The sequence below is a fragment of the Rattus norvegicus genome, chromosome 2, assembly GCF_036323735.1.
Source record: "Rattus norvegicus strain BN/NHsdMcwi chromosome 2, GRCr8, whole genome shotgun sequence".
In the NCBI taxonomy this organism is placed as follows: Eukaryota; Metazoa; Chordata; class Mammalia; order Rodentia; family Muridae; genus Rattus; species Rattus norvegicus.
This window is the reverse complement of record NC_086020.1, coordinates 122,478,539-122,502,691: the sequence shown is the minus strand read 5'-3', so window position 1 is coordinate 122,502,691 and position 24,153 is coordinate 122,478,539. Positions and strand designations below refer to the sequence as shown.

The 24,153-nt window shown below is 46.7% G+C and overlaps 1 protein-coding gene across 3 annotated transcripts; it reads right to left on the bottom strand.

Annotated features, from left to right (window-relative positions):
* Positions 1-12,683: 12,683 nt before the first annotated feature.
* Positions 12,684-17,697, bottom strand: Spry1 (sprouty RTK signaling antagonist 1). Of its 3 annotated transcripts, NM_001395072.1 has the most exons (3): positions 17,193-17,345; positions 16,490-16,778; positions 12,684-14,741 (listed from the first exon to the last, which is right to left on the bottom strand). In NM_001395072.1, the coding sequence occupies exon 3, from the start codon at positions 14,684-14,686 to the stop codon at positions 13,745-13,747; it is 942 nt and encodes a 313-aa protein (NP_001382001.1). In that variant the 5' UTR covers positions 14,687-14,741; positions 16,490-16,778; positions 17,193-17,345; the 3' UTR covers positions 12,684-13,744. The 3 variants fall into 3 exon arrangements, with proteins under 3 accessions (NP_001382001.1, XP_063137641.1, NP_001382002.1); XM_063281571.1 differs by lacking the exon at positions 16,490-16,778 and having other exon boundaries at positions 17,234-17,697; NM_001395073.1 differs by lacking the exon at positions 16,490-16,778.
* Between the last annotated feature and the right edge of the window lie 6,456 nt (positions 17,698-24,153).

Below are 24,153 nucleotides of genomic sequence, written 5' to 3'. Positions count from 1 at the left end.
ATTAGGAATTATATGTGTGTGGGTGCACATGTATGTGCATACATATATATGGAGGCCAAAGGCCAACTTCTGTTGTTGTTTTAGGTGCCACCTCCACCACCTATTTTTTGAGACAAGCTCTCTCACTTGCCTGGAGTTCATCAAGTAAACTAGCCTGGCAGGCCAGCGATCCACAAGAATCTGCCTGGTTCCCCGAGGTAGGAATGACACGAGGCTATACATTAATGGCCAAAATTGAACTCAGCCAGTTCTCATGCTTCCAGAGCAAGTCCCTCTACTGCCTGAGCCATCTTCCCAACCCGGGTGTTATTTTTCCCACAGAACATTCCCTCACAGCACACAGGTCACAGATAAAGTGCGCAGAGTTCACAGATAAAGTGCGCATGCGTAGCAGCTCAGCGCCTTCTTCACTGCCACAGTGCAGCGGAATGATTTGCCAGCACCAGGAGGACGCATCTAGTCCCAGTGTTCTCAGTCAACGTAAAAACTGTTTTATTCCTGTCAAACTATGCCAACCTCGTGGCCCCTTATTAACCTGCAAGTATGTTGAAGTGCTAAAACTTAGAGGAATATTATGTCAGTGCAATGATTCCCCTTATTCCTAGACTACTCCACCCCTATCCTAGGGAGAGACCACCACAGACTGGAGATGCAACCTATCCAAAACCCAAAGCACTAGTTCACCTGATAAAATGGGTCTGAGAAACTCGGCTCCTGGCTTTGCACTGTGAACTGAAGTAAACTCAGATGATACTGGCCATTTTCCAGATTCTTTGGTTCCTAGATGATGCTCCAATTCTAGTCATTCAGTCATTCAAGGATACCTAGACCCTAATCCGGAAGGACCAAATGGTGTGCTTTATGAATAACCCAGCCCAGGAAAAGGAAGTGGTCTCAGTAGCTCCAGGCCAGGCCTCCGCAGGCAGGTATCCCAGAGGGGTCCAAGTTGAGGTGTTCATAAAGCTCACTTCCACAAACCTTAACTATTCTCCTCTGGAAGCATTTGATGTGGCCAATGCTTTGACAAAAACTCTCTACAGCAGAAACAAGATCTTAGGATTCTGTTCATGTATGTATGATGGAGATGATTTTAAGTTGGATTATATCATATGTGGAAGCATATGGACTTACTAATGTAGGGAATAGCCTTCTGGTCAGGAATCAAATTTGTCTTTTATGACTCAATTGTGAAATGTAAGAAAAATATCGATGAGGATGTACTGGATGCCTACTATGAACCAAGCAAGCGTCTCTCAGGGTGCAGGAGGGTCAGCCCTGTAACCCTAGCCACAGACTGTCCCAGTTCAGGACAGAGACTGGCAATGACTTCCATGGGCAAAGAGGACTGCTGTGGATAAAGGAGAAGCTTGACTAAGCTTAGATCCGACCACCCACCCAAAAGCCGGGTGTGGTCCCATGAGTGTCTGCCTGTAGTCCAGTGCTGTAAGAGCTGGAGACTAGAGGATCAGTGTGAGAGTCTGTCTTAAAGAGATAAGGCGCGGGGGGGGGGGGGGGTGATCATTCTAGAACAGGATGCCTCTTCCAGTCTCACATGCTCACAGGAGCCCTCACACACTGGTACACACAAGACACACACACACACACACACACACACACTGGTGCACACACTTAAACGCACAAGTAATGAATAGTTTACAGAAAAGTAGCTACTGTTGGAGATACTGGTTTCTCGTGAGCCAGAGTGAGGTTTAGACTTAACTATAGACTAATAAGATTAAAGAGACACAGGTGGCCTCCGAGAGCTGGATTTAGAGGTGTGCTGCTATAGGGCTTAGGAATAAAAAAAAAAAAATCCCAAAAGATTTATGCAGCAGAGAACTGGGAAAGGAAACAGAACGCAGGCTGTGGAGCCTTCCAGCCCAGCCAACACGGAGCAGGGCTTAGCGGGGCAGGGCAGGAGGCAGAGAAAACAGCTGGTGGTGCGATGAGCTGGAAAGACTGTTTCATATGGTTATTTGTCTTGCAGCCATGCCTTGAGCCCGGAACATCTTAGGAGAAATGACACAAGCGTTCCAAGCGTCACCCATCTCTTTCCACGGGGCACACATTTTCCACGGGGTCAAAGAGACCCAGGGTTTAATTTGTATGGTTGCCTGCATGTGTTTTCCCTTCAGTAAGAACTGAGCAGCCTGTCACAGACTCTCTGCTGGGCTCCCCAGGCCTGTGGTTGCATTAGTCATTCGTCCTGCCCTGGGGGTGGGGGTGACAGTTGCCTCTGGGATCTGTTTGTAGGGCACTAGCTCAGGGGAACTTCCTCACACTCAGTAGCAGAAAGGAGTAAATGTTTGTTTTGAAAGATAAGCTTGGTTGAGTAGGAAGGACAGCTCCAGGGCGAATACTTTGAAAAAACTGCTTCTCAAAGGAATGTTGGGTTTTCTTTTTTCAAGACAGGCAAGTTGGAACAGACTTTTTTTTAAGAGCCCTGCCAGCTTTTCTTCTTTCCAAAATTTGCCTTCTTTTACAATCTACACAAAGGACAGCTCCCCTGAAGAGGCTCCCTGCCCCATTATAACACCCATCTGAGATCCTGCAACCACTCAGTGTGGAAGACAAAACCGCCCACGGCCTTTGGAGACAGAGCTGACCCTCACCCTTTGAGATCCATCCACCAGCCCACTTTCTAATGACCACCTTCCAGAGGGGGCTTTCCAACTCTCCACGTGGGCCTTACTCCTTCATAAAACCTGGAGACAACCCAACTTCAGCACAGCACCTATACCCATTTCAAATCAAAGAGAAAGTGACCAGTTCTAAATCCCAAATTATTTGGCCTTTGTTTGTAGAGAGCACAAGTAGGCATGGGCTCGTGTGCACATGCGCGCACGCGCATACACACACACACACGCACACGCACACGCACACGCACACGCACGCACACACCTGGCTTCTCCTGCATTCACTTACTGTCCCATGGTATACTCCACTCAGGAACTGTCACATAAGGTCCCAGATTCCAAGTATAGGCAGGTCTGTCCAATGACATCAGCGTAGCCCGAGGGTAGAGCATACAAGCACTTGTGGAGGCCAGAGGTCAGCACTGGACGTCTTCTTCTCCAGCTCTCCGCATTGTTTTAGGGGTCGAGGTCTCTTACTGAACCTGGAACTCACCAGTTCAGCTAGGGTGCCTGATCATCGAGGCCCAAGAATCTCTGTGTCTTCACCCCACCCTGTGTTAGGGTTTCAGGAACACACTACTTGGGTACTGGGGATACAAACTCATCGTCTCCTGCCTACCCGCCCAGCAGATCCACTGCTCCCTGTGCTGCCATCCAGGCTTTGAACAGCGGCTTTTGCTGCCCACACTGGTTGGGACTCCTTCCTACGAGCTGCAGAAAGAATCCAAGTTGATTTTAACGTCTCTGTCCAGTTCAGTTTGAGTCTTAGGATCCTGATTTCCAATGGCCTTGTAGACCTGTTCTGCGGGCTACACCACCCTTCCCCTACTTTACCAAGACAGAAAAACACAGCAGAATAAGGAAAACCAGGACCCTGAAATACTGGTTTTTATGATTCTCTAAAAGTGTGAAAAGCAGGGGCTGGGTGAAGCCCATGGAGATGCACCGTGAGGGAAGGAGTGGTTTTAGGAAACAGGGAGGGCGTAGTTGACTTGGAATGTTAAAGTTCTGACAACAGGGTTCACGCTTCTCTGAATACAAGGCAGGGAACTCTGGAGAACGGGGTGGAAGGATGGATCGGTAATTTTGTTTCTGTTTGGTGTTGGCCGCTCCCCTGCCTCTTTGCTTCCTGACCACTGGATTACTTATTAACAGTTGTAGGAGTAGAGCAGGGAGAAAACTGTCCGCCTTCCCTGTTCTTCATGCTTTACAGAAACTCGTCTCTGCTTACAGGGAGCAGTGGTGAGGATTCCTCCTTGTCCACCGTCCACTGCCTCATCCAGCCTTAGCGAGAACTCCCCTCACTGTTCATTAACTGCCCATTGGGCCACTCCTTCCATCTCTAGTCCCTGCAGCGTTCTCCTGCAGTCTTCAACACTGCCTGAGGAACCTCCCTGAAACTCAAGTCTGGTCCCATTGTTCTACTAGTAGTGGCTCTGAATTCCCACAGGACAGAGCTCACATTCGGATCTTACTGCTGCCAAAGCCCAAAGTCCTTCTCAGGTACCCCAGTTGGTGTTTTGCTTTTTTCTTTTTTGGGGGAGTGGTGGTGGTGGTTTGTTTTTGTTTTTGTTTGTTTGGTTTAGGTTTGGGTTTTGTTCTTTTGAGACAGGGTTTCTCTGTCTAACCCTAACTGTCCTAGAACTCACTCTACAGACCAAGCTGGCCTCAAAGAGACCACCTTCTAAGTGCTAGGATTAAAGATGTGTGCCACTAACTTGGGAGGTGGTCCTTGGTTCTGAAAGAAAGCAGGTTGAGCAAGCCATGGGGAGCAAGACTGTAAGCAGCACCCTTCCACGACCTCTGCTTCAGCTCCTGCCTCCAGGTTCCTGACTTGAGATCCCGCCCTGATGAGCCGAGATGATAGCATGTGACCTGAGTTATGAGCTGCAATAAACCCTTTCCTTCCCAAGTTGTTTTGAGTCATGATGCTTATCACAGCAGCATAAACCTAAGAGCCCAGGCACTTATGATCCAAACATACCGAACTGCTTGTGATTTTCCCATCACACTACGGTCCTCTCGTCAGAAGCGCATTGGTACGTCTCTGCAGTTTGCCTTCTCCACCTCTCTGGTAACTCCACAGCTCACTCTATACCCCTCTCCTGTCTTCTCAGGGAAGCCTCCCCAGGTTTGCCAAGTCCGATCATCCCCTCCCCCAGGGTGTTCACACAACACATATTCCTATTGCAACAGCACTCATGGTGATCCAAAAACCTTACCAATCACTGCTCAGATGTTGGGACCCTGAGGATATGTTTGTCATCTCTGGATAAACAAACCCACTGTCAGCAAACCCAAACAACTCCTATTTATCTAAAAACGGCTAATGTCCACATTAGGAACAGATTCAATTTGGTCATCAGACTTGGCTTGCTTATCCTGAAGTTTTTAAGAATGAATCTGAAAGTCACTGAAACAGTAAGTGCACAGCAGGATTGCGCACAAGCGTTTCTGGGTAAGTAGAAACCAGCATCATTTGTCTTCCTCACATCAGTGATGTGCACCCATAATGCCATGGGTTCTAGAATCACCCTCATGTCCTTATAGTGTGCTCTTGTCAGGCTGAGCCGAGTACCGGCCCCTAGCTCTGCCTCTACAGTAAGCACTGTTCAGGGTCCTAGAAGTCTGGCTGCATAGTTTTTAGCATCATTTTTACTTTCTTTCACGTCCTACCGAACAATATTTCCAACACCAAACTGTAAAACCATAAATAAGTAAATAAATAAATGCCGACCAAGGATGAATAACAACGACTAAGACGGGCAATTTCAAGTTTCAAACTTCCCTCATCCATTAGGAATCATGAGGCAACTCACTGAAGCACCTGAACTCTGGAGAGAAGTCTGACACTGTAGAACATGCTCTGTCTTCTGCCCCCAGCATCCCATAAAAACCAACTGTTCTTCCCCCGGGGAACCAGATGAGTGCAGCTCACAAACCAGCTAGGAGGGGGCTCAAACAGAGCTGTCACACCCTCTGCCACCCTCTGCCACTTTCTGCCCGCACGGGAATTCCAGAAGCAAGTCTTTTGCTGCCTATTGCCCTATGGGTTCAAAGGTGGTTCTTCTTCTACTCAGTAAGGATTTTATAAATATATTATAAATAAGCCACACCCTACCTGCCATGGTTTCGCCCTCATTTACTCCTGAAGACTATCCTTTATGATACCATACATCTGGGGCTCGAGATGAAGCTCAGTGCCTAGCATGGGTTCTACCCCTAGCCCCACATTATCCTAGATGTTAGCATATGCCTGTAGACCCTGCGATCAAAAGGTAGCAGCATGAGGATCAGAAGTTCAAAGCCACCCTCAACTATGTGTTGAGCTCTAGCCAACCTGGACTCCGTGAGATCCTGTCCGAGAAGAATCAACTTTTTATCCGATCTCAGTGACTTGCATTGGTTACTTTTCTGTGGCTGTGACACAACCCCATGGCCGAGGCAACTCATCAAAGGGGCTTATGTTTACAACTCCAGAAGAGTAAGTATTCATGATGGTGGGAGGCTCAGCAGTTACGGCCAGGCATGAGCAGAAAGCTGGGAGCACACATCTTCAAACTGCAAGCACAATGGAGACATTCCCCCAGTGATGGACTTCCCCCAGCAAAACTACACCACCTAAATCTCCCCAAACAATACCAGCCACTGCAGACCAAGCTTCGAACACCTGAGACTGCGGGGGATTCTTCACATTCAAACCACCACCTCGCCTAACAAAACCACAAGCTTAAGATCCAATGACAGCAGGCTGGAGAGGTGGCTCAGTAGCTAGGAACTCTTGTCCTTGTAGAGGACCTGAGTTTGGTTTCTAGCACCCATCACAACTATCATTAACTCCAGTTCTAGGGGATCTGATGCCTTCTGACCTCTGAAGGGAAACAGGGACCGAGATATTGAACATAGATACATACAGGCAAACCACTCATACACATGAAACAAAATAAACAAGTATGTGTGTGTGTATGTATGTATGTGTGTATATATATATGTGTGAGTGTATGTATGTATGTATAAATATATATGGTGTGTGTATGTATATGTATGTATATGTGTGTGTGTGTGTGTGTGTGTGTGTGTGTGTGTGTATGGTGTGTGTGTGTGTGTGTGTGTGTGTGTGTGTATCCTAATCAGGACCACTAGCTTCTGGGCTTTTTCCTCTATCTCTACGAAGAGCACTTGATGACCTACACACTCTTCCGGGTTCTCAGCCTTCCCTTTCTCCAGCTCTTCCTCTGCCTCGGCCACCTGCCAGGATCCTGAGTCAGAGCAGCTGTCTGTCCACAGCTGTCTTTCCGGCTCCTCCTTCTTGGTACACCTGTGTCACAGTCACTGGAACCACTCAGGCTTCTGACCAGTTGTTTCAGCAAACCCCTCCTAACTCACTTCTCACTGCCTCTGGAAACACTCAGCCCCACCTTCCCTGGCCCTCAGGCCCTTAGCCCCTCAAACACTCCTGGTCCACACAGCTGAGGCTCTGCTCCTCCAGATTATCTGGCCGGTCCCTGAAGCACCCTATCAATGGGTCCGTGTCTTACCTTTTCTGTGGCCTCCCTCTTGGTATCTGTTTCTTCTTTCTTCAGACTTGCCAAGTGACTTCGTCCTCGTTTTTTATTGTACTACTGCTATTTATTATCCCTCCTTATTAGTTTGGTTGTCACAGCTCTTGACATATGTTACCAGTTTCCCCTGAAAGTCTTCTTCAGATCCTCAGTGACTATACTACCCTTTCCCGCTGGCAGTGTAGCCTCTGACCCCTAAAACTGTAGGAAGTTCCCAAGACTCGTGGGGCTGAGGATGTGCCACTCAGTCAGGACAGTGCTTGGCTCACATGCAGGAGGCTCTGGGTTCAATGCCCAGCACTGCACAGGCAAAGAGCGGCAGTGCACACTGTGCTCTCAGCGCTCGGGAGTCAGAGGCAGGGTAAGCCAGTACTACTGCCCACCCACAATGAGTCACACCCATTCGCCAGAGCCACCATTCTCCCGTTTGCTCGGGGACCCACACATGTGTATTTCTCCCAGTTGTTCCCAGCACAAACCCACAGATAAGCAGCCTCACAACGGCGTGGCTTCCTGTTCTTCCCATTCTTGCGTTTCCAGTTCCATTTCAGCTGACCGCTTTGGGATCTTCCTTCTCTGACTCACCCCTCACCTGATCCCTGCTTTTTCTCTCACGATCCCTAGACACACACCTGCAAGCTAACTCTCAGACATTTGTAGTCTGGGTATTGGGATCATCTGGGTTGCTTCTGAGCCAAAGCCAAGGTCCCGCTCAGAGAGTCTGGGAGAAGGGTTCTTTCGCACATCAGTGGTATGGCTGACGGTTATCTCCCAGGGGACTTAACAGTAGCACCTTCAGCTGGCAAACCCAGAGTTGGCTTTTCTCCCGTCCTTATGTCTAGCTTCTGGTGCTTTTCTTTCTCAAACTACCATGTAAATTCACTACTTAAGGGATGTGCTCAATTTTATTATGAATTAACCTAGAACATCCATCAATCCCCCATTTCCCTGGTTGGCCCTGCTCACCTTCCTTCCAGCTATTCACTATGAAGACAAAGGCAGAAAACATGGTTATGCTCAGTCATTTTTCAATAAAGTTTATTTTGACTACCAGATCGTGATTGTAGGGAAAAAAAAAAAAAAAAAACCCAGCTTCTCCTGCAAGTGGTACTTGTTGCTCCTAAAACAAACTGGCTAAGAAGATAGCTCATTCTTTCCACATGAAAATTAAGACCCTGTGATTTCTTTCTTTCTTCTTTCTTTTAAAATAGGTCTCAGATTACCAATAAGTGGTACTTCCAGATTTTTCTTTTCTTTTTTTTTTTTTGTTTCTTTTTATTTCCTTTTTTTTTTTTTTTTTTTTTTTGGTTCTTTTTTTCGGAGCTGGGGACCGAACCCAGGGCCTTGTGCTTCCTAGGCAAGCACTCTACCACTGAGCTAAATCCCCAACCTCCTTTATTTCCATTTTTTAATTGGATTTTTTTATTCAGATTTTTCTAAATTGCCAGTCCTGGCTCTCTATGGCTTTTGTAGTTAGAATTACTAGCATGCCTAGTATAGAATTACCTGACAAATAATATCTGTCCCTTTAAAGATGCAGAAAAGAACCCTTAATGTAGATTTTTGGTCACTATTGTCCTAACACACTCACAAAAATGACCAGGAACCATCACCCCTCAAGTTCACAAACCCACAGACAACTAATTTCAAGCTAATTTCAATGCTAGCACACGAAAAATAACCACAGCAACAAAGCCACTTGCTACTTGTACCAGCCACCTGAGCAAACGCATAGGGAAGACGGGTCCATTTCTTAACTCACGGTCAAGTATACTAGTTGTGAAGCAAAGACTGCTAAAAGAACAAGACAGTAATGGTAGCATGCAGCTGGAAGGCAGAGCAGGCTGCAAAACGAAGGAAACTTGAAGAACTCCTGACCGGTCCCCAGCCACAAGCTGCTAACGGTCTGCTTCTCTCAAAATGAAGAGATCCAGCTACCCCAAGTCAGTGCCTGATAAACTCACCCAAGAAGCCTTTGGAGAAGAGATCAGGTCGCTCCCCTGGACATTCTTCTGAGGTGATAGGTCTGATATATGACTTACACCTATGAATTCAAAAAGTTTAACCAGCAACCTGTTTTCATACCTATAGAAAAATCACTCAAACACTGGCTGTGGAGGGCACGCTGTAAGACACTCCAGCACTTGCCTCGAAGCCTCATGGCTGAATTCAATCTGAACTTCTATGGTGGAAAGAGAACAACTCCACAGTTGTCTTGGTGATTCCACCTGTGCACTGTGGCATGGCTGTCCCCTCCACCTGTGCACTGTGGTGTGGCTGTCCCCTCCACCTGTGCACTGTGTCATGGCTGTCCCCTCCACCTGTGCACTGTGTCATAGCTGTCCCCTCCACCTGTGCACTGTGTCATAGCTGTCCCCTCCACCTGTGCACTGTGGTGTGGCTGTCCCCTCCACCTGTGCACTGTGTCATGGCTGTCCCCTCCACCTGTGCACTGTGTCATAGCTGTCCCCTCCACCTGTGCACTGTGTCATAGCTGTCCCCTCCACCTGTGCACTGTGGTGTGGCTGTCCCCTCCACCTGTGCACTGTGTCATGGCTGTCCCCTCCACCTGTGCACTGTGTCATAGCTGTCCCCTCCACCTGTGCACTGTGTCATAGCTGTCCCCTCCACCTGTGCACTGTGTCATAGCTGTCCCCTCCACCTGTGCACTGTGGTGTGGCTGTCTCCTCCATGTACACTGTGGTGTGGCTGTCCCCTCCACCTGTGCACTGTGGTGTGGCTGTCCCCTCCACCTGTGCACTGTGGTGTGGCTGTCCCCTCCACCTGTGCACTGTGTCATGGCTGTCCCCTCCACCTGTGCACTGTGTCATAGCTGTCCCCTCCACCTGTGCACTGTGTCACGGCTGTCCCCTGACCCTGCCAACACAGAGTAAGAAGTATACATTGTAGTCTGCAGGTGGCTCTAACATCCTGCGTTCATAGGCAGCACAGCAAGAGGCTCAGCGATCAATCAGAGCCAATGACAGGGAGTGCCAGGAACATTTACGAGCATTTTAGTTGTATAATCAGTGAGTTAGTGATGATGAGGAACAAGTCAACCATCTTTTAAACAAAAGAAGAATTTATAAGATGCTTAAAAACCCTTATGCACCTAAAAATCAAAAAGAAGCACAGCAGGGATTGGGAGGCTGAGGGAAAACCGACCTGGACACTTCTGACTTCTCTACAGTTTTATATAAGTCCTGCCACAAACTTCATCACTTAATTTTTTTTGAAGATTTAAGAAAACATCATTTCAAAATAAAATAAAGCCTCTTGCTTTAATGTTTCTTGGTAAATATTTCCCCCACTGTGCTCAGAAAACAGTTTTTCTCAACTGAGACTGTGTTCAACTCCAAATCAGGCTTAAAAACAAAATAAACAAAACTGGGTGATCAGTTTTTAATTCATTCCCTTTCCCATTAAAGACCACTGTTTTTAAGAAACAACCAGAATGTTCCATGACACGGACTATATTTACAGACTCACCTTAGGCTCACAGAACAGCACTTGTCTACTTTGGACACTGCCCCTAGCTGCTGGGTTGTCTTATAAGCTTTGTACAGGAGATCACTCAATTCAGAAATCCCACATGGCTTCGACTCACAATTAACTTACCTAAGCAAGCATACGTCTTCAAGAATTAGAACACACCAGAAACGAGCCATCTCTCCTTACCTAGTCAGCACCATGAGTTATTGACACATCTGTGACTCTAGCACTCTAGGTCTGAGGCAGAACTGGAAGCTCAGGGCTGGCCTGAGCTACACGTTTGTTTGTTTGTTTGTTTGTTTGTTTGTTTGTTTGAAAGGTATCCAGTCATGGGCTCCAGCTGAAGCAGAATGGCAAGTTTGAGAATGAAAAGCTTATGTGTGCCCTGTGTGCCCTTCACCATCAGCAGTATTAAGCAGTGGTCAGGATTACTCAGGTTCAGAAGCCTAGGCCACCAGAACTTACCAAGAGAGAGCATCACACAGGAGGTTGTCTGAATGAGGAGTCAGATCTATACTTTGCCATCTGACAGGCTTGTCAGAGGGCCCCGGCTGCTAATGTAAGCCACTTCTGAGCTGACTGACTCAACCGGAAAGCAAAGAGGCGCTATCTTGACACCAGACAGGCGACAAGCTCTGCCAGCATCCAGCTGGTGCTAAAACACTACAGCATCCAGCTGGTGCTAAAACACTACAGCATCCAGCTGGTGCTAAAACACTACAGCATCCAGCTGGTGCTAAAACACTACAGCATACAGCTGGTGCTAAAACACTACAGCATCCAGCTGGTGCTAAAACACTACTGCATACAGCTGGTGCTAAAACACTACTGCATACAGCTGGTGCTAAAACACTACAGAACTCAGCTGGTGCTAAAACACAACAGCATCCAACTGGCACCAAAACACCATAGCACACTTTCTCCTAAAAGGCCTCAACTGCTTTAGACTAACCCCATGCTTCTTAGCCCGGTTACTACAACTCATGATGGAGTCACACCAGCTCTTAACTACACGGTGTCTATGGAGAGACCTAAAAGGCCAGAGCTTGGAGCAGCTTGCTGCTAAGATCCTTCAGTAAAGTGCCAGCTCTCAGGCAAGTACTAAATACCAAGGCACGGGTGAAAGAAATATCCATGTCCGTATTTTGAAATACTACAGATTTCAAAGTAGCTTTGAGCACGAATATTCATTTAAAATCTCCCCTAGGGGCCGAGCTGAGAAAATATTTAAACTACAAAATGTCATGATGCCAACCAGCATCTTTAGTTTCTCCCCATTACACCTTGACTCATAAAAACGTGCAGCTTAGATATGAAGAAGACACAAGAAACCACATGACAGGAAGTCGGGCAGCTTCTGATGCCCTGGGTTTGAATGACCACCACCCTCCTCTGTAATGCAGACCAGGGCAGTGACCTGGTGAGACTGAGGTCCTCAAACAAACATAGGACGCAGACAGCTACTGCACCTCACGATTCTAGGCCCTTAGCTGCTTTCCCATACCCAACCGTAAGGCATCAAGATATTGTGTTTCCCCACATGAAGCTCCAGGCTCTCTGAAGAGGCAGCAAGGCCACCACAGAAGGTTCCAGAACAGCTCTTACAGGAGTTCTTTCTTTGGCACATCCTAATTATGAAAACATTTGTTAAAGTATGTTTACATTACTAAATCATTAAAGTCACGCAGTTGAACGCTAACCTCTGAACAACCGGAGTTAAAATAAACACTCTTAAAAAAAATTAGCATTTCAAGGAACTGCGATATGAACAAAACTCATACTTAACTAAATAAAATGGGGAGACTTATTTAAAAAAAAACTCACTTTACAAAGTGACCCACTCAGGTGTCTGATGAGAGTTGTAGACCACGAGACTCTGAATACTTTCCAAAAAGTACTGGCTAAAACCCGAGGGCACCCATGCCTGCACTTCATAACTTAAAACTCCAACAGAAGTACAGGTTTAAAATAAAAGAAAGATGCAATCGAGAGATGGTTTCATTAATTAATATATTTTCTGCATTGTAGTTAACATATATGTACTTTGTGTACTGTCTTTGAGTCACCTTGTTTTTCTTGAAGTAGTGATATGTTATATTCAGACATGAGTACATTTCAACAGTCTTTTGCAATAAATATCATAAAATAATAGAGATTCGCATAATAAATATTCTTTACAATAAAAAAAAGTTTAACAGACTTTTGTCTTAAAAATAGCCAGGATTCAACTTTGTGTTTTATACATAAAATATACAAAAAGCACCACAATTTGTGGTTAAGGCAATGAAAACACAGGAAGGGTTGGAAGTGCTCAGCTGTTAAAGAGTCAAAAGGCCAGCCAGGAGCCAAAGGCACCTTAGGGAGCTGCGGCTGAGACACCGGGGCAGATCAGATAGGAATGTCAACTACCGTGTCCAAGCGCCCCCTCAGTGAAGTGGGGGGTGCGAAGGGAAGGCCTTCACGGATACTGGGTGCTGGAGGAGGAGAAAGGAGGGTTGCCAACATCATCTCTGATGTGAAGACCAACACCGCACAGTGAATCCAGAGCTGTGTGCGGGGATGACCCATCTGCACAGTGCATTGTGGGGAGATTGCGGAGGGCTGTAAGGACAAGGCAGTGAGTAGATGCCAAGAAAACTGTGTTCTAAGGAGTAGAACCTCCCATCCGGCTAGGAGTAGGACGCTAAGATAGCTCTCATCAGAGGCAGATTAATATATAGCTTATTTAAGCACTTACATGGTTACTTTTTTTATAAACCAAACTAAATCCATGATCCCACAGTACCAGACCCCAAACAACTCTCGGCCAAGTCTGGGCAAGCGCACATCTTCACAGATGCAGCTGGAAAGCTGACACAGCCCACAGGCACTCCCAGCTCCCAGAACCCTCGAGGTGGGATGGGACCAGGCTGGACACAGTTTCACAGTCCACTCCTACTGAGGATCATCCAAGACAGGAGAGACTAAAGAAGAAAATCTGCCTCTAATACCACGCTTCTCAACAGCCAAAGTTTGGAAGCTAGACATTCCGGAGGTCCAACCCACCTCCAGAAGTCATGACGGCTTGCCTTGAGCCCTTGAGGGGCAGCTCTCCAGCTTACAATAGACAGTGTTGGAGTTTCTACACCTGCAGCCAGGGCGGTGGGTCCAGTCATAACAGCCCCTGCACAGCTTCAGGCAGCCCTTGGCAGGAGGGTAGCAGAGCAAGCAGGGTAGGCACAAGGACAGGGCTCCCATGCACAGGTATCTGGAGCAGCAGTGGGACTGTGAACAGGAGCACGGGTTATCCGAGTAAGAGCCCCCATCGTCATCATTGGAGCAGTGGTAAAAAATACCCTTGACCAGGCACATGCAGGTCCCGTACTCCACCATGCTCTCCGCGGAGCAGAGGCACTGCCGATCACAGGCCAGACAGGAAGGCAGAGCCCGGGGGGCTGTACACTCTCCACATTTGCACTTGCCACACTGTTCGCAGATGAACTTGTGTTGGGTGGGGTCCTCTTTCAAGGAGGCCTTCAAGTCATCCACAAGCAGCTGCTTGGGCTGGGTTCGGATGACCCTATCTGACCTATGACCTGGGATGGGCCTGGTGGGCGGAGATCTTCCCAACAGGCCCTGCTCAGAAGACACACTGCTGCTGCTCCCTGAGCTGGCTGCGCTTCCGGTGCTGGTGGACCTGCTCAGCACCGAGCCTCTGGCATTGCCCGAGTGGCCGGCAGGTCGGTGCACGTAGCTGCTATTCACATTGGCTGGTATGATTTCATGAGTCCTTTCCTGCTTTTCGGGTCTTGGTGCAGTTCGAGGAGCCGGTCTTCTCGCTACCGAAGGTCCCTCTGTGTATTCATTGCTGCCTCTGATGGCTTTGATCTGGTCTAGGGACAGAATCGTGGCAGGCTGGGTGTCCCTGTCATAGTCTAACCTCTGCCGGCCTTCCACAGCCGGTGGCTGAATCACCACTAGTGAAGTGTGGCTGTCATGCTGACTTGGGGAATCCATGTGGAGTGATCTCCAATTCCAGCAGTCAGCGGAAATCTGCCATGCATCTGAAATCCTAAAGAAGAGTGAAAGAGAAAATAAGCGGCAGAAAGCGGTTTTTTTGGGGGGGGAGGGGGAAAGGGCTTCTGTCAAGAAACAAATTTCCCAAGCCACATGGTAAAGATCTCCTTCGTCGGCTGATTCCAATGATGCAGAATCCTGGCCAGAGTCCAACTCCCAGAAAAGATTGTAGAGGACCGTATCACAGGAAGAAAGCAAAGACCTCATGCCTTAAAAATTAGAAGTTGCTCTCCAGCTTCTGAAAAGCAGAGGAAGTCATGTCTTCCTGTTTGCAAACCTAACAAATAATTAAGATGAAATATGCCTTCGAAGGCAGCACTCAGTGTGCGCTCTGGAACTGTTCTCAGAGTTCACGATCAGTTCACTGGCAGTTCACGTAGGGAAAATGTCAGCTACTTTTTAGAAGATTAAGAATGGTTTTAGTGCTGTGGCCTCTTGGCCGTTTATATGCTGTTACGAGCTTCAGATTAATGAGAAAATTAATCAAGGCCAATTTCCAAAACACTGGCTGCTCCAAGCTCACTCGGAATCTCCAAAGGTCACTTTCAGCAGAAGTCAGGGTCTGAGGCTAGCTCACCACACACATCTGTGAGATGGGCAAAAGAAGCTACAAAGAACGAGGAATGCTCTGGCACACGTACGCAACCCTTACGGTGTGGCGTTAAAGGCTCACCCGCCACACAACAAGGGTAAGTTATGCACAGTGTCAGCCCTTTAAAGCGGGGAGAGGAACCCTGGTCTTTTTTACAATATATGTATTTCCTTTCATTTACCTGCATGACAGGCCTTGATTTTCATAAGCCCTGAACAGACCGGCTTTTTGTAGTAAAATAAATACTGATACACTGATACAACAAACACGTTTCCATGTCAAGAAGAAATAACTCCCTACTTATAACGTATTCTTCCTAAAAAAAGACCAAATTCTTTCCGTTTCTGGGCGATAGGTTTCTGGAATATTTTTCACACAAATGCCTTCCGAACTTACAGATAGATTGATGCACCTTAATTCAAGAAGGAACCCTCTGCACTTTCCTGGTATCCAAAGGAAAACAAAAACAAAACAAAAAGTCTTAAGGAATAAGTCACTTTACTAACAAATGCCCCTAGACTACAAATGTGTTAGCTTTTTGGAGGCCCCTCTAGCTTATAACTACCTTCTCTGCACACGAGAAACACATCCATAGCAAGTTTTAGTGCCGAACTCCTAAACGATACCGGAAACCTGCCCATCGTTCTGTGCCTTATCTATTTTTTAAAAATTTAAAACTCCATAACGAAGACTTTAAATGTGCCAAGCCTCATCCACAAGAAAGGAAGACGTGGGAACGGCTTGTTTGAGCTATGAAACCCCTAGGCACAGCTTTCATTCGCATTTTTACAGGGCATTCCCAAGCAAGTTCGCTCAGGCGGAGCACTTAGGCGCCCCGCAACCGCCCAGAGCTAAGCCGGAGCGCGCGCGCGGACAGCACTGTGGGTAGCACCGCCCGGCGCTTGGGCCCCAAGCCGAGACCTCAGGGGCACCCAGCCGCGGCAGGTCCGGCGGGGGAAAGTTATGAATGAAAACAGCTCGCGGGCGGGAGGAGGCAGCGCCCTCTCCCCGCGTCCCGCGGCACTGCGCTCCGAGCACAGGCGGGCGCTGGATCCCCAGCGCCATCGGGTGCCGCGCGCTTGGCACGGGCTGCGCGAAGACCGCCAGGACCGCCCGGCCCGCCCCGGCCCGCACCTGCCGCCCGCACTCACCTCGGCCTCCACGGCGCCGGCCGGGGGCGCGGAGCGGGCGAAGCGCGCGCCGCATCAAGCGCGGCGGGGCGGCCGGGCGCGCATGGCCCGCGCTGCGGCCTCAGCGGCCCCCGGGCAGGGGCGCTTCTCCGCGGTTGGCGGCGGCCGAGGGCGGCTCGGGGACATCCGCCGGGTGCGCGCGGCGCCCGCTCCACAGCACCGTCCCGTCCCGGTCGTCAGGCGCGCGGCCCGGCGTCGTCCCGGGCTCTCGGGTTCCCGCAGGTCCGCGTCCCCGCAGTCGCCACGCCGGCTGCAGACGAGCAGAGACAGAAACACGTGAGTCCCTCGCCAGCCCGGGACGCTGTCCTGCTCGCCGTGGTAGACAGCCACGAGCTCCGGACACACGCGGCCGTGCACGTTTTGCCCCCACGGAACGCCCCGCAGTCAAAAGCGCGTCCCAACGACGCGTCTGCGAGAGGCAAGCCCGCACGCAGGGACGGGGAAAGTCAGGTCTGGCACGAGCGCCCGGCGGGTCGGTCGCCAACAATGCGCACAGACACGCGGGTGCGCGGCGGTGCCAGCCCGCGTTCGCACACACGGAACTCGCTGCCCGGCTACGGAACTCGCTTCAGGGCCGACCGTAGAGCGCCGGGCACAGAGCTAGAGCCAGCTCAGAAAACGTCCAGTTCCAAGAAAATAAAATAAAATAAAGCACCATTCTCACCTGATCTCGCCAGGTCCTCGGCGGGAGGGGAAGGCTCTTACCTAGTGCAGAGCCTGGGGCCGGCCTTCCCGGCACATGCACGCCGCCCACAGCAGCTCCTCAGCCCGCAGAGCTCTGGCTGCGGGGCCGCCGCAAACCCCTGCGTGCTGAGCACTCGCGCGCGGGCTCCGCAGCATTTCAGCGTCGCCGCCACCTCCACCTCCACGCCGGGACCCGCCCCCGGTGATATCATGTGTCAATCACGCGGGCTGCGCGAAAACCCGGAGCAGGATTTTAGCGATCGTGGATGTGGACTCGAGGACGCTCTTAAAAAGTTGATTGCCTGCAGAAATCCTGCAAGCGCAACAGGGGAGTACCCGGTGTTTCAGGGGCCCTGTCAGTCTTGAGCTGTCAGCCTCCGATTTAAGGGGACTGGTGGATTCACCCTTAGAATTGAGTTAAAAAGAGTTGTGAAGAACATTTAAAAAGCAAAAACAAGCAAACAGCAACAACAACGGAAAAAACGTGTACACCATGCCACCGTGCCCCCAGACAGAGGGAAAATGTGTGAAGTACAGATCATGCGAAATATGAAAGTTCCAGAAAGGACAGTCACTTCTGCAAATGCAATATAATTACACACTGAAGAGTGGAAATTCCTGCTGTGGGGTTTTAGTGATTGCTTCATTTAGTTTGTGATTTGATCCCTAAAATTACATGGGGGAGGGGGAACCCAATTCCTTCCTGTTTTGTAATGTTTGTATAATTTTGTCAAAAACACCAATACATTTTTAATCTAGTAAAATAAGCATAACTCATCAGGAAGTTTTAACTTTTGTCACATGTCTGTCACGGGGTGGGGGACTTTAGTAAGCCAGGGAATGCTTTTCGCTTCTTTACAAACTAAGGAATTTGGACATGTATTCTGGGGACGATATAGCTCAGGATGCAGTGAAAAGGAATGTATGTGAAATTAAAAGTTCCACGAAGCTTATCTTAAAGATAACCTAAGGCCTCAAAAATTGTTAGTGGAAAATAATTTTCCAGGGAATTTTTATCAGGAACAGTATTTGATCAACAACAGAACTCCATGATCTAAATCACCTGTGAACGGGAGTTTGGATAGTTTGGGTTCAAAGTAATTTTTTAAAGTCTTAACAATTGCAGTGGATTTTGATAAACATTTTTATGACCATTGGCATACTGCATTTCCAAGCTTTTGAATGTTTTTTAGTGTTCACAATTATGCGTGGGATTACATGCAAGGAACCCAGGCACTCCCTACACAGAACAGCAGCCGCAAGAAAGTGCACTAGAAGGCAACAAAATGTAGTAAAAGCCAAGAAGCTGCCTGTTCACCCTTCATGGAAGGGGATGTGTTAAGGACATGTTTTCAAGTGTAAAGTTGGTGGGGCTTTTCTATCTTGTAGATGTAGCAGCCTAAGGAAGTTTCTGCAGTAGATCTCTCTCTCTCTCTCTCTCTCTCTCTCTCTCTCTCTCTGTGTGTGTGTGTGTGTGTGTGTGTGTGTGTGTGTGTGTGTGTGTATTGGAAGTGTCAAGTCAGAAATACAGTATCACATCAGAATATTTTATCTGGCTCTCCCCAGCTGTTCGCACAAACCTGGGGCCAGAGGTCTGTTCTCCAGTGTGATAAGATGAGGAGGAGCTCATGGATAGTTTTAATTATAAAATATAATTTCAAGGATTCCTATTTACATTTCAGAGTATTTCAGCCAGAGACAGGCTAAAACAAATTTCTTAAGTTTTAAAAATTTTAATAATCCATAAAATTTTGTCAAAACTACTACCTTCAAAGGTTATGCTCTATTTCAAAATCGAATATATTACACACCACATTTGATTCTGCTTAAATGCCTACATTTTGTGTTTCTTGAGATCACATATTACTAGGTTAGGATCCAGTAACCTTGAACTGGAAAACATTTAACGAAGTCAGCTTCGCCTTTTTAATTGCCTGCAGCCATGAGACACAAGGGAAACTATGCATTTTTAGCTTAAAACAGACCTTGCGTTTTATTTAGTAAACTCAATCGCAGTGAGTCTAGTCTAGAAATGAACAAATGGAATAGGAAACATTTTTGTAAAAGATATAAGGGCCAGTGTCAGTTCCCTATATAAGATCTGTCTAAATAGAGTCCAGTGGGAAGGGAAGCCCAACACATTCTTCAGTTTCATGAGAAAACACAATTATCCATCTCTTTTGTTGAAAGAGAATAAAGTGAAAAACTTGACTGGCAAATGCTTCAGAAGTGTGAGTGACTTAAAAGAAATTAAAGTACTCAAAGACTTGTTGATTTATTTATTTGGCCTAATAAAAACATCAGAGCCATTGTGTGTCTGCTTCCAGGCTGACAAGCAATACTTTCTAAATCACCTAGTATTTCTGTGATGTCACGATAAGTTACATTAGTAATTGTGAAATATATTAACTATATTATCATTCATAACTTTGCATGCTGTTGAGAAACAAAGTTGAAACCAAAACATCCCAGTTGACGCTTTAGTGGACTTGAATCCATCCATAAGGAGCCAGTAATGGAAATTAACTTCTTTCCTTTCCTTTTAGGGCAGTCATCACTGTATTCTTGAATGTCCTCAGAAAAGCTGCAAGGATGGGCCATGTTAGTTTCCGTTTCCTTTTATGAACGATCTTTGTAGAAGACCGAAATAGGCTAACCTATTCTGTAAGGTTTCCAGAAACATGTCCCTCATTTCCAGAAGCATAGTTCTTGCCCTTTATTCTTCATGGTTTTTACATTCTGTAAGTAGAAGCCATGAAGTCCTGCCCTGAGTAAAGGACTCTGAATGTTTTACAGACTCCACCCCCCTAAGTACTTGGTTTCCAGTGATTTGGTTGAGTTGGAGCCTCTCTCCTTATATGCAGGTGTCTCGGAGTGACAGGTGTTCACACAAACTGCCTCAGACTGTCACTGTCTAGAGCCTTAAGTTCACACAAGGAAGCATCTCTGCCTCAGTACCAAACAGGCATTTCTTGCCTATCCAATAGCACATAAAATCCTGCTCCCCTCACCCTGGTTTGCTCATCATTTTCGTAGAGAAGTAAATGGAGCATCACTCTGTACATCTGACTTTTGAAACAAGGAGCAAAAGGTCCTTTAGGCAACAACGACTGCTAATCTGAACACTTCCTACCATTTTCATCGTTACGGATGTGCATAAGAACCTCGTCAGGTTTAAACCTGAAACTATATGGCCTCCAAAATAGAACTGTAAGAAAACCGATTCTGTTTTTACTAAAACGAAATAACCGTAGACACTTCCTAGGGCTTGTCAACTTTAATGGTGGTTTCCAAATGAAGTCACTGTCAGAAATTACAGTTTTGCTCTTTAGCTATGAAAAGGTAACTATAGACATTTATAAAAAGGTAGCAGCATGTTGTGGGTAACTATAGACATGTCATTTAAGAATGCTTAACACCGAAAAGAGAAAGCATAGGAAAGTCACAAGAAGTTTAATAATGTATACTTAGTTTCCTTACTGCATAATTGTCCAGGCCTTTAAAGTAATCCCAGTAACAACAACATTTTAGATGTTCTATAATAACTGATCACATACAAGCCTCTAAGGACTGAGTTTCAACTGTATCCTCCTTCTGCGTTATGGTCTCATCTTTTTAATGTGCCCTGCTTCTTCATAAGCCCTCTGTTCGTATTACAGGTAGGGAGAACACTGTGTTTTCAAGCAAGCCCAATGAAGAACACACAAAAAGAAGTCCAGAAGCTGCCACATGTAGCTTAGTGACCTTTGGTTTTTCCTGGCACTCACAGCAACACTGTAGCCTTCTGACGCCTCTGACTCCAGATGCTCTAGAGGAAGTCAAGCAGATACAAGTGCTTTGGGAGTTGGGAAAAGGTATGTAAATAATTGGTTGGTGTTGTGTCCAAATACTGTATAAAGAAGAACTGTGAAGACCCTCTTTTCTGGAGTTTCAGCCCTAAATAATACACTTAATTTGCCTTATAACTTTTGTTTGTTTATTTTTCAAGATGGGTTTCTCTGTGTCTCCCTGGCTGTCCTGGAACTCACTATGTAGACCAAGCTGGTCTCAGACTCACAGAGGTCCACCTACCTCCAACTCCCAGGTGCTGAGATTAATGGTATGAGCCATCACCACCCAGCTGCCCGATAACTTCTTTCAGGGTAACTGGGTTTCATTTTTATTCTAGGACAAACTCTTAGGTTTGACAGATCACTTTGCCATATTCACACATAAAAGTGTGTGTGTGTGTGTGTGTGTGTGTGTGTGTGTTTGCACACTTGCACATGTATACATGTGTATCATGATGGGGATTTTTGCAACAGTTGTCCTCTAAATTCAGGTTGAGACATGTAACTTTAACATTTATCTGGAGGCTTTTAGTGATTAACTTTTACTTTCAGTTAAGACCAAGAACATTGTAAACATTTAAAAATTCCCACAGGGGCTGAGGAGACAGCCCAGTGATTACTTGCACTTATTCTCCTTCCAGGGGACCCAGGTTTGATTCCTAGCACAGGTGCTGGGAGGTTCACAACCATGTGTAACTCCAGCTCCCTGGCCACCAGCACTAACAGAGAAACATATAAACATAGGATTTAAAATAAAGCTAGAAAATTGTGAATCCTTACTATGAAAATTTTAAACTCATAATTAAGAGTTTAAAAAGAAAACATATATTTAAAAATAAATTGAGTAACTTTCAAAGTCGAAAATAAATATACATATTTAAGAGCCTGAAGCTGCTTCTACTTGTTTTCATAGTTTGTTGCTGACTTTGATGACTTCTCAGAATGTTAACCTTGGTCCTCCATAACAAATATCAGGGTAGTAGTAGTTACAGTCCATCAATTGTGGAAGTATTTTAGAACCAGGACTATTTTGTGTGGCTTAAACTGACAGGAAAGGTCAGTGGGAGGTACGTTTCAATGGACAGAAACTCCTTGAAGCGCCACCTATTGTTGGAAACAAGTCATTTCAAACGTCAGTGAAGATGGAACGAGCTGAAAGCTAGGACTTTGGTTTTGACAAAAAAGTGATTTATCGGATGTCGATCTCTCCTGAGAGACACAGCCAGAATACAGCAAATACATAGGCGAATGCCAGCAGCAAACCACTGAACTGAGAACGGGACCCCGGTTGAAGGAATCAGAGAAAGGACTGGAAGAGCTTGAAGGGGTTAGAGACCCCATATGTACAACAATGCCAAGCAACCACAGCTTCCAGGGACTAAGCCACTACCTAAAGACTATACATGGACTGACCCTGGACTGCAACCTCATAAGTAGCAATGAATAGCCTAGTAAGCGACCAGTGGAAGGGGAGGCCCTTGGTCCTGCCAAGACTGAACCCCCAGTGAACGTGATTGTTGGGGGGAGGGTGGTAGTGGGGGGAGGATGGGGAGGGGAAGCCCAGATAGAAGGGGAGGGGGAGGGGCTAGGGGGATGTTGGCCCGGAAACAGGGAAGGGGCATAACAATCGAAATGTAAATAAGAAATACTCAAGTTAATAAAGATAAAAAAAAGTGGTTTATACTTTTTTTTAACAGATTATCATATGACTTGGAGGTGTTAGCCTTCAGTAAATTTACAAAATATCCATCTGTCTATACAAATGGCTTTTTGAAAAGTCTATGTGAGACCCTGCATTCACAGGAAGTTAAGAGATCGAGATAAAGGAACTAAAGTGGCATGCGACTCTTAACTAACACAAGAGAAACAATGTAGCCAAGAAGAGAACTTCCCAGACAACGTACTTTCTCCCACAGTGACCATATTAAGCAAAGCCTCCCTGATTGGGTATTGTCAGCTTGACTCAAACCTAGACTGACCGAAGAGGAGGAAATAACAATTGAGAAAATGCCTCCATCAGAGTGCCTGTAGGCAGAACTTGTGGGGCATTTTCTTGATTTATTATTGACATGGGCGGGCCCAGATCACTAGAAATGTGGTTCTGGAGTATATGAGAGAAAGCAGGCTGAGCAACCATGGAGAGCAAGCCAGCAAGCAGCACCCACCCTGTCCCCCAAGGCCTCTGCATCAGCTCCTGCCTCCAGGTTCCTGCCTTGACTCCCTGGGTGAGCACGAACTGCAAAATGAAATAAACTCTTTCCTCCTCAAGTTGCTTTTGGTGAGGAGGTATTTTATCACATTGATAGAAACCTAACTGAGACCAAAGCTTTTATAATTCTAGTCCATTGGGCTGACATCACAGTCATGAAAGATCTAACACTCTCTATATGGGTGTTGTATGGACTGACTCAGTTCACTATTGGAAGCACTTCTCCCTTATCAGGCTGGGTTGCGTTTTGTTGATAGATCCAATATCATCGCTTGATACGGAGGTACAGGCTGTCAGACCAAAGAACATGTCAAAAGAAAAATAACAAGATCCAGATTGTTATTTTGATTATACTAAAACAAATGAAGGCACTTTTGAAACACAGGGTTCCAAATATTTTCTGTGGAAGGGTGAGAGGGTTCAAGTAGGTAAAGGGGCTTGCCACCAAATCTGATGATCCAAGTTCAATCCCCAAGATCTCTCAAAAGTAATTATTAAGATCTTTTAAAATAATTATAGAAGGAAGAACCAACAAGTTGTCATCACACATACACACACACACACACACACACACACACACACACACACAAACACAGAGAGAGAGAGAGAGAGAGAGAGAGAGAGAGAGAGAGAGAGAGAGAGAGAGACTTGTTTATGCTGTACCTTGGAGGGCAGGAAGGGAGCTGGGATTCAGATCTCACAGTGTTCATTTTCTTTAAGGACGCCCCCACCCCTTACAAGAAAGAACATGTGGGGAGATAAGGCAGCTAAGAATGGCAGACTTCTCTTTCAGATTTATTCTTCACTAGCTGAATTACTACTTCAAATCTCCTTCCCTGTACATCAAAGGGAGACCTGTGACTTATACTTCCGACTTTAGGGGCTGGAGAAATAGTTCAGTA

Bases quoted from the DNA above. Each gene is read 5' to 3' on its own strand.
- Spry1 (XM_063281571.1), bottom strand. From the start codon at position 17,424: ATGATATCACCGGGGGCGGGTCCCGGCGTGGAGGTGGAGGTGGCGGCG. The intron at 14,742-17,233 runs GTAAGAGCCTTC...ACTCTTCTTTAG, and splicing joins GGCCCCAGGCTCTGCACTAG to GATTTCAGATGCATGGCAGA.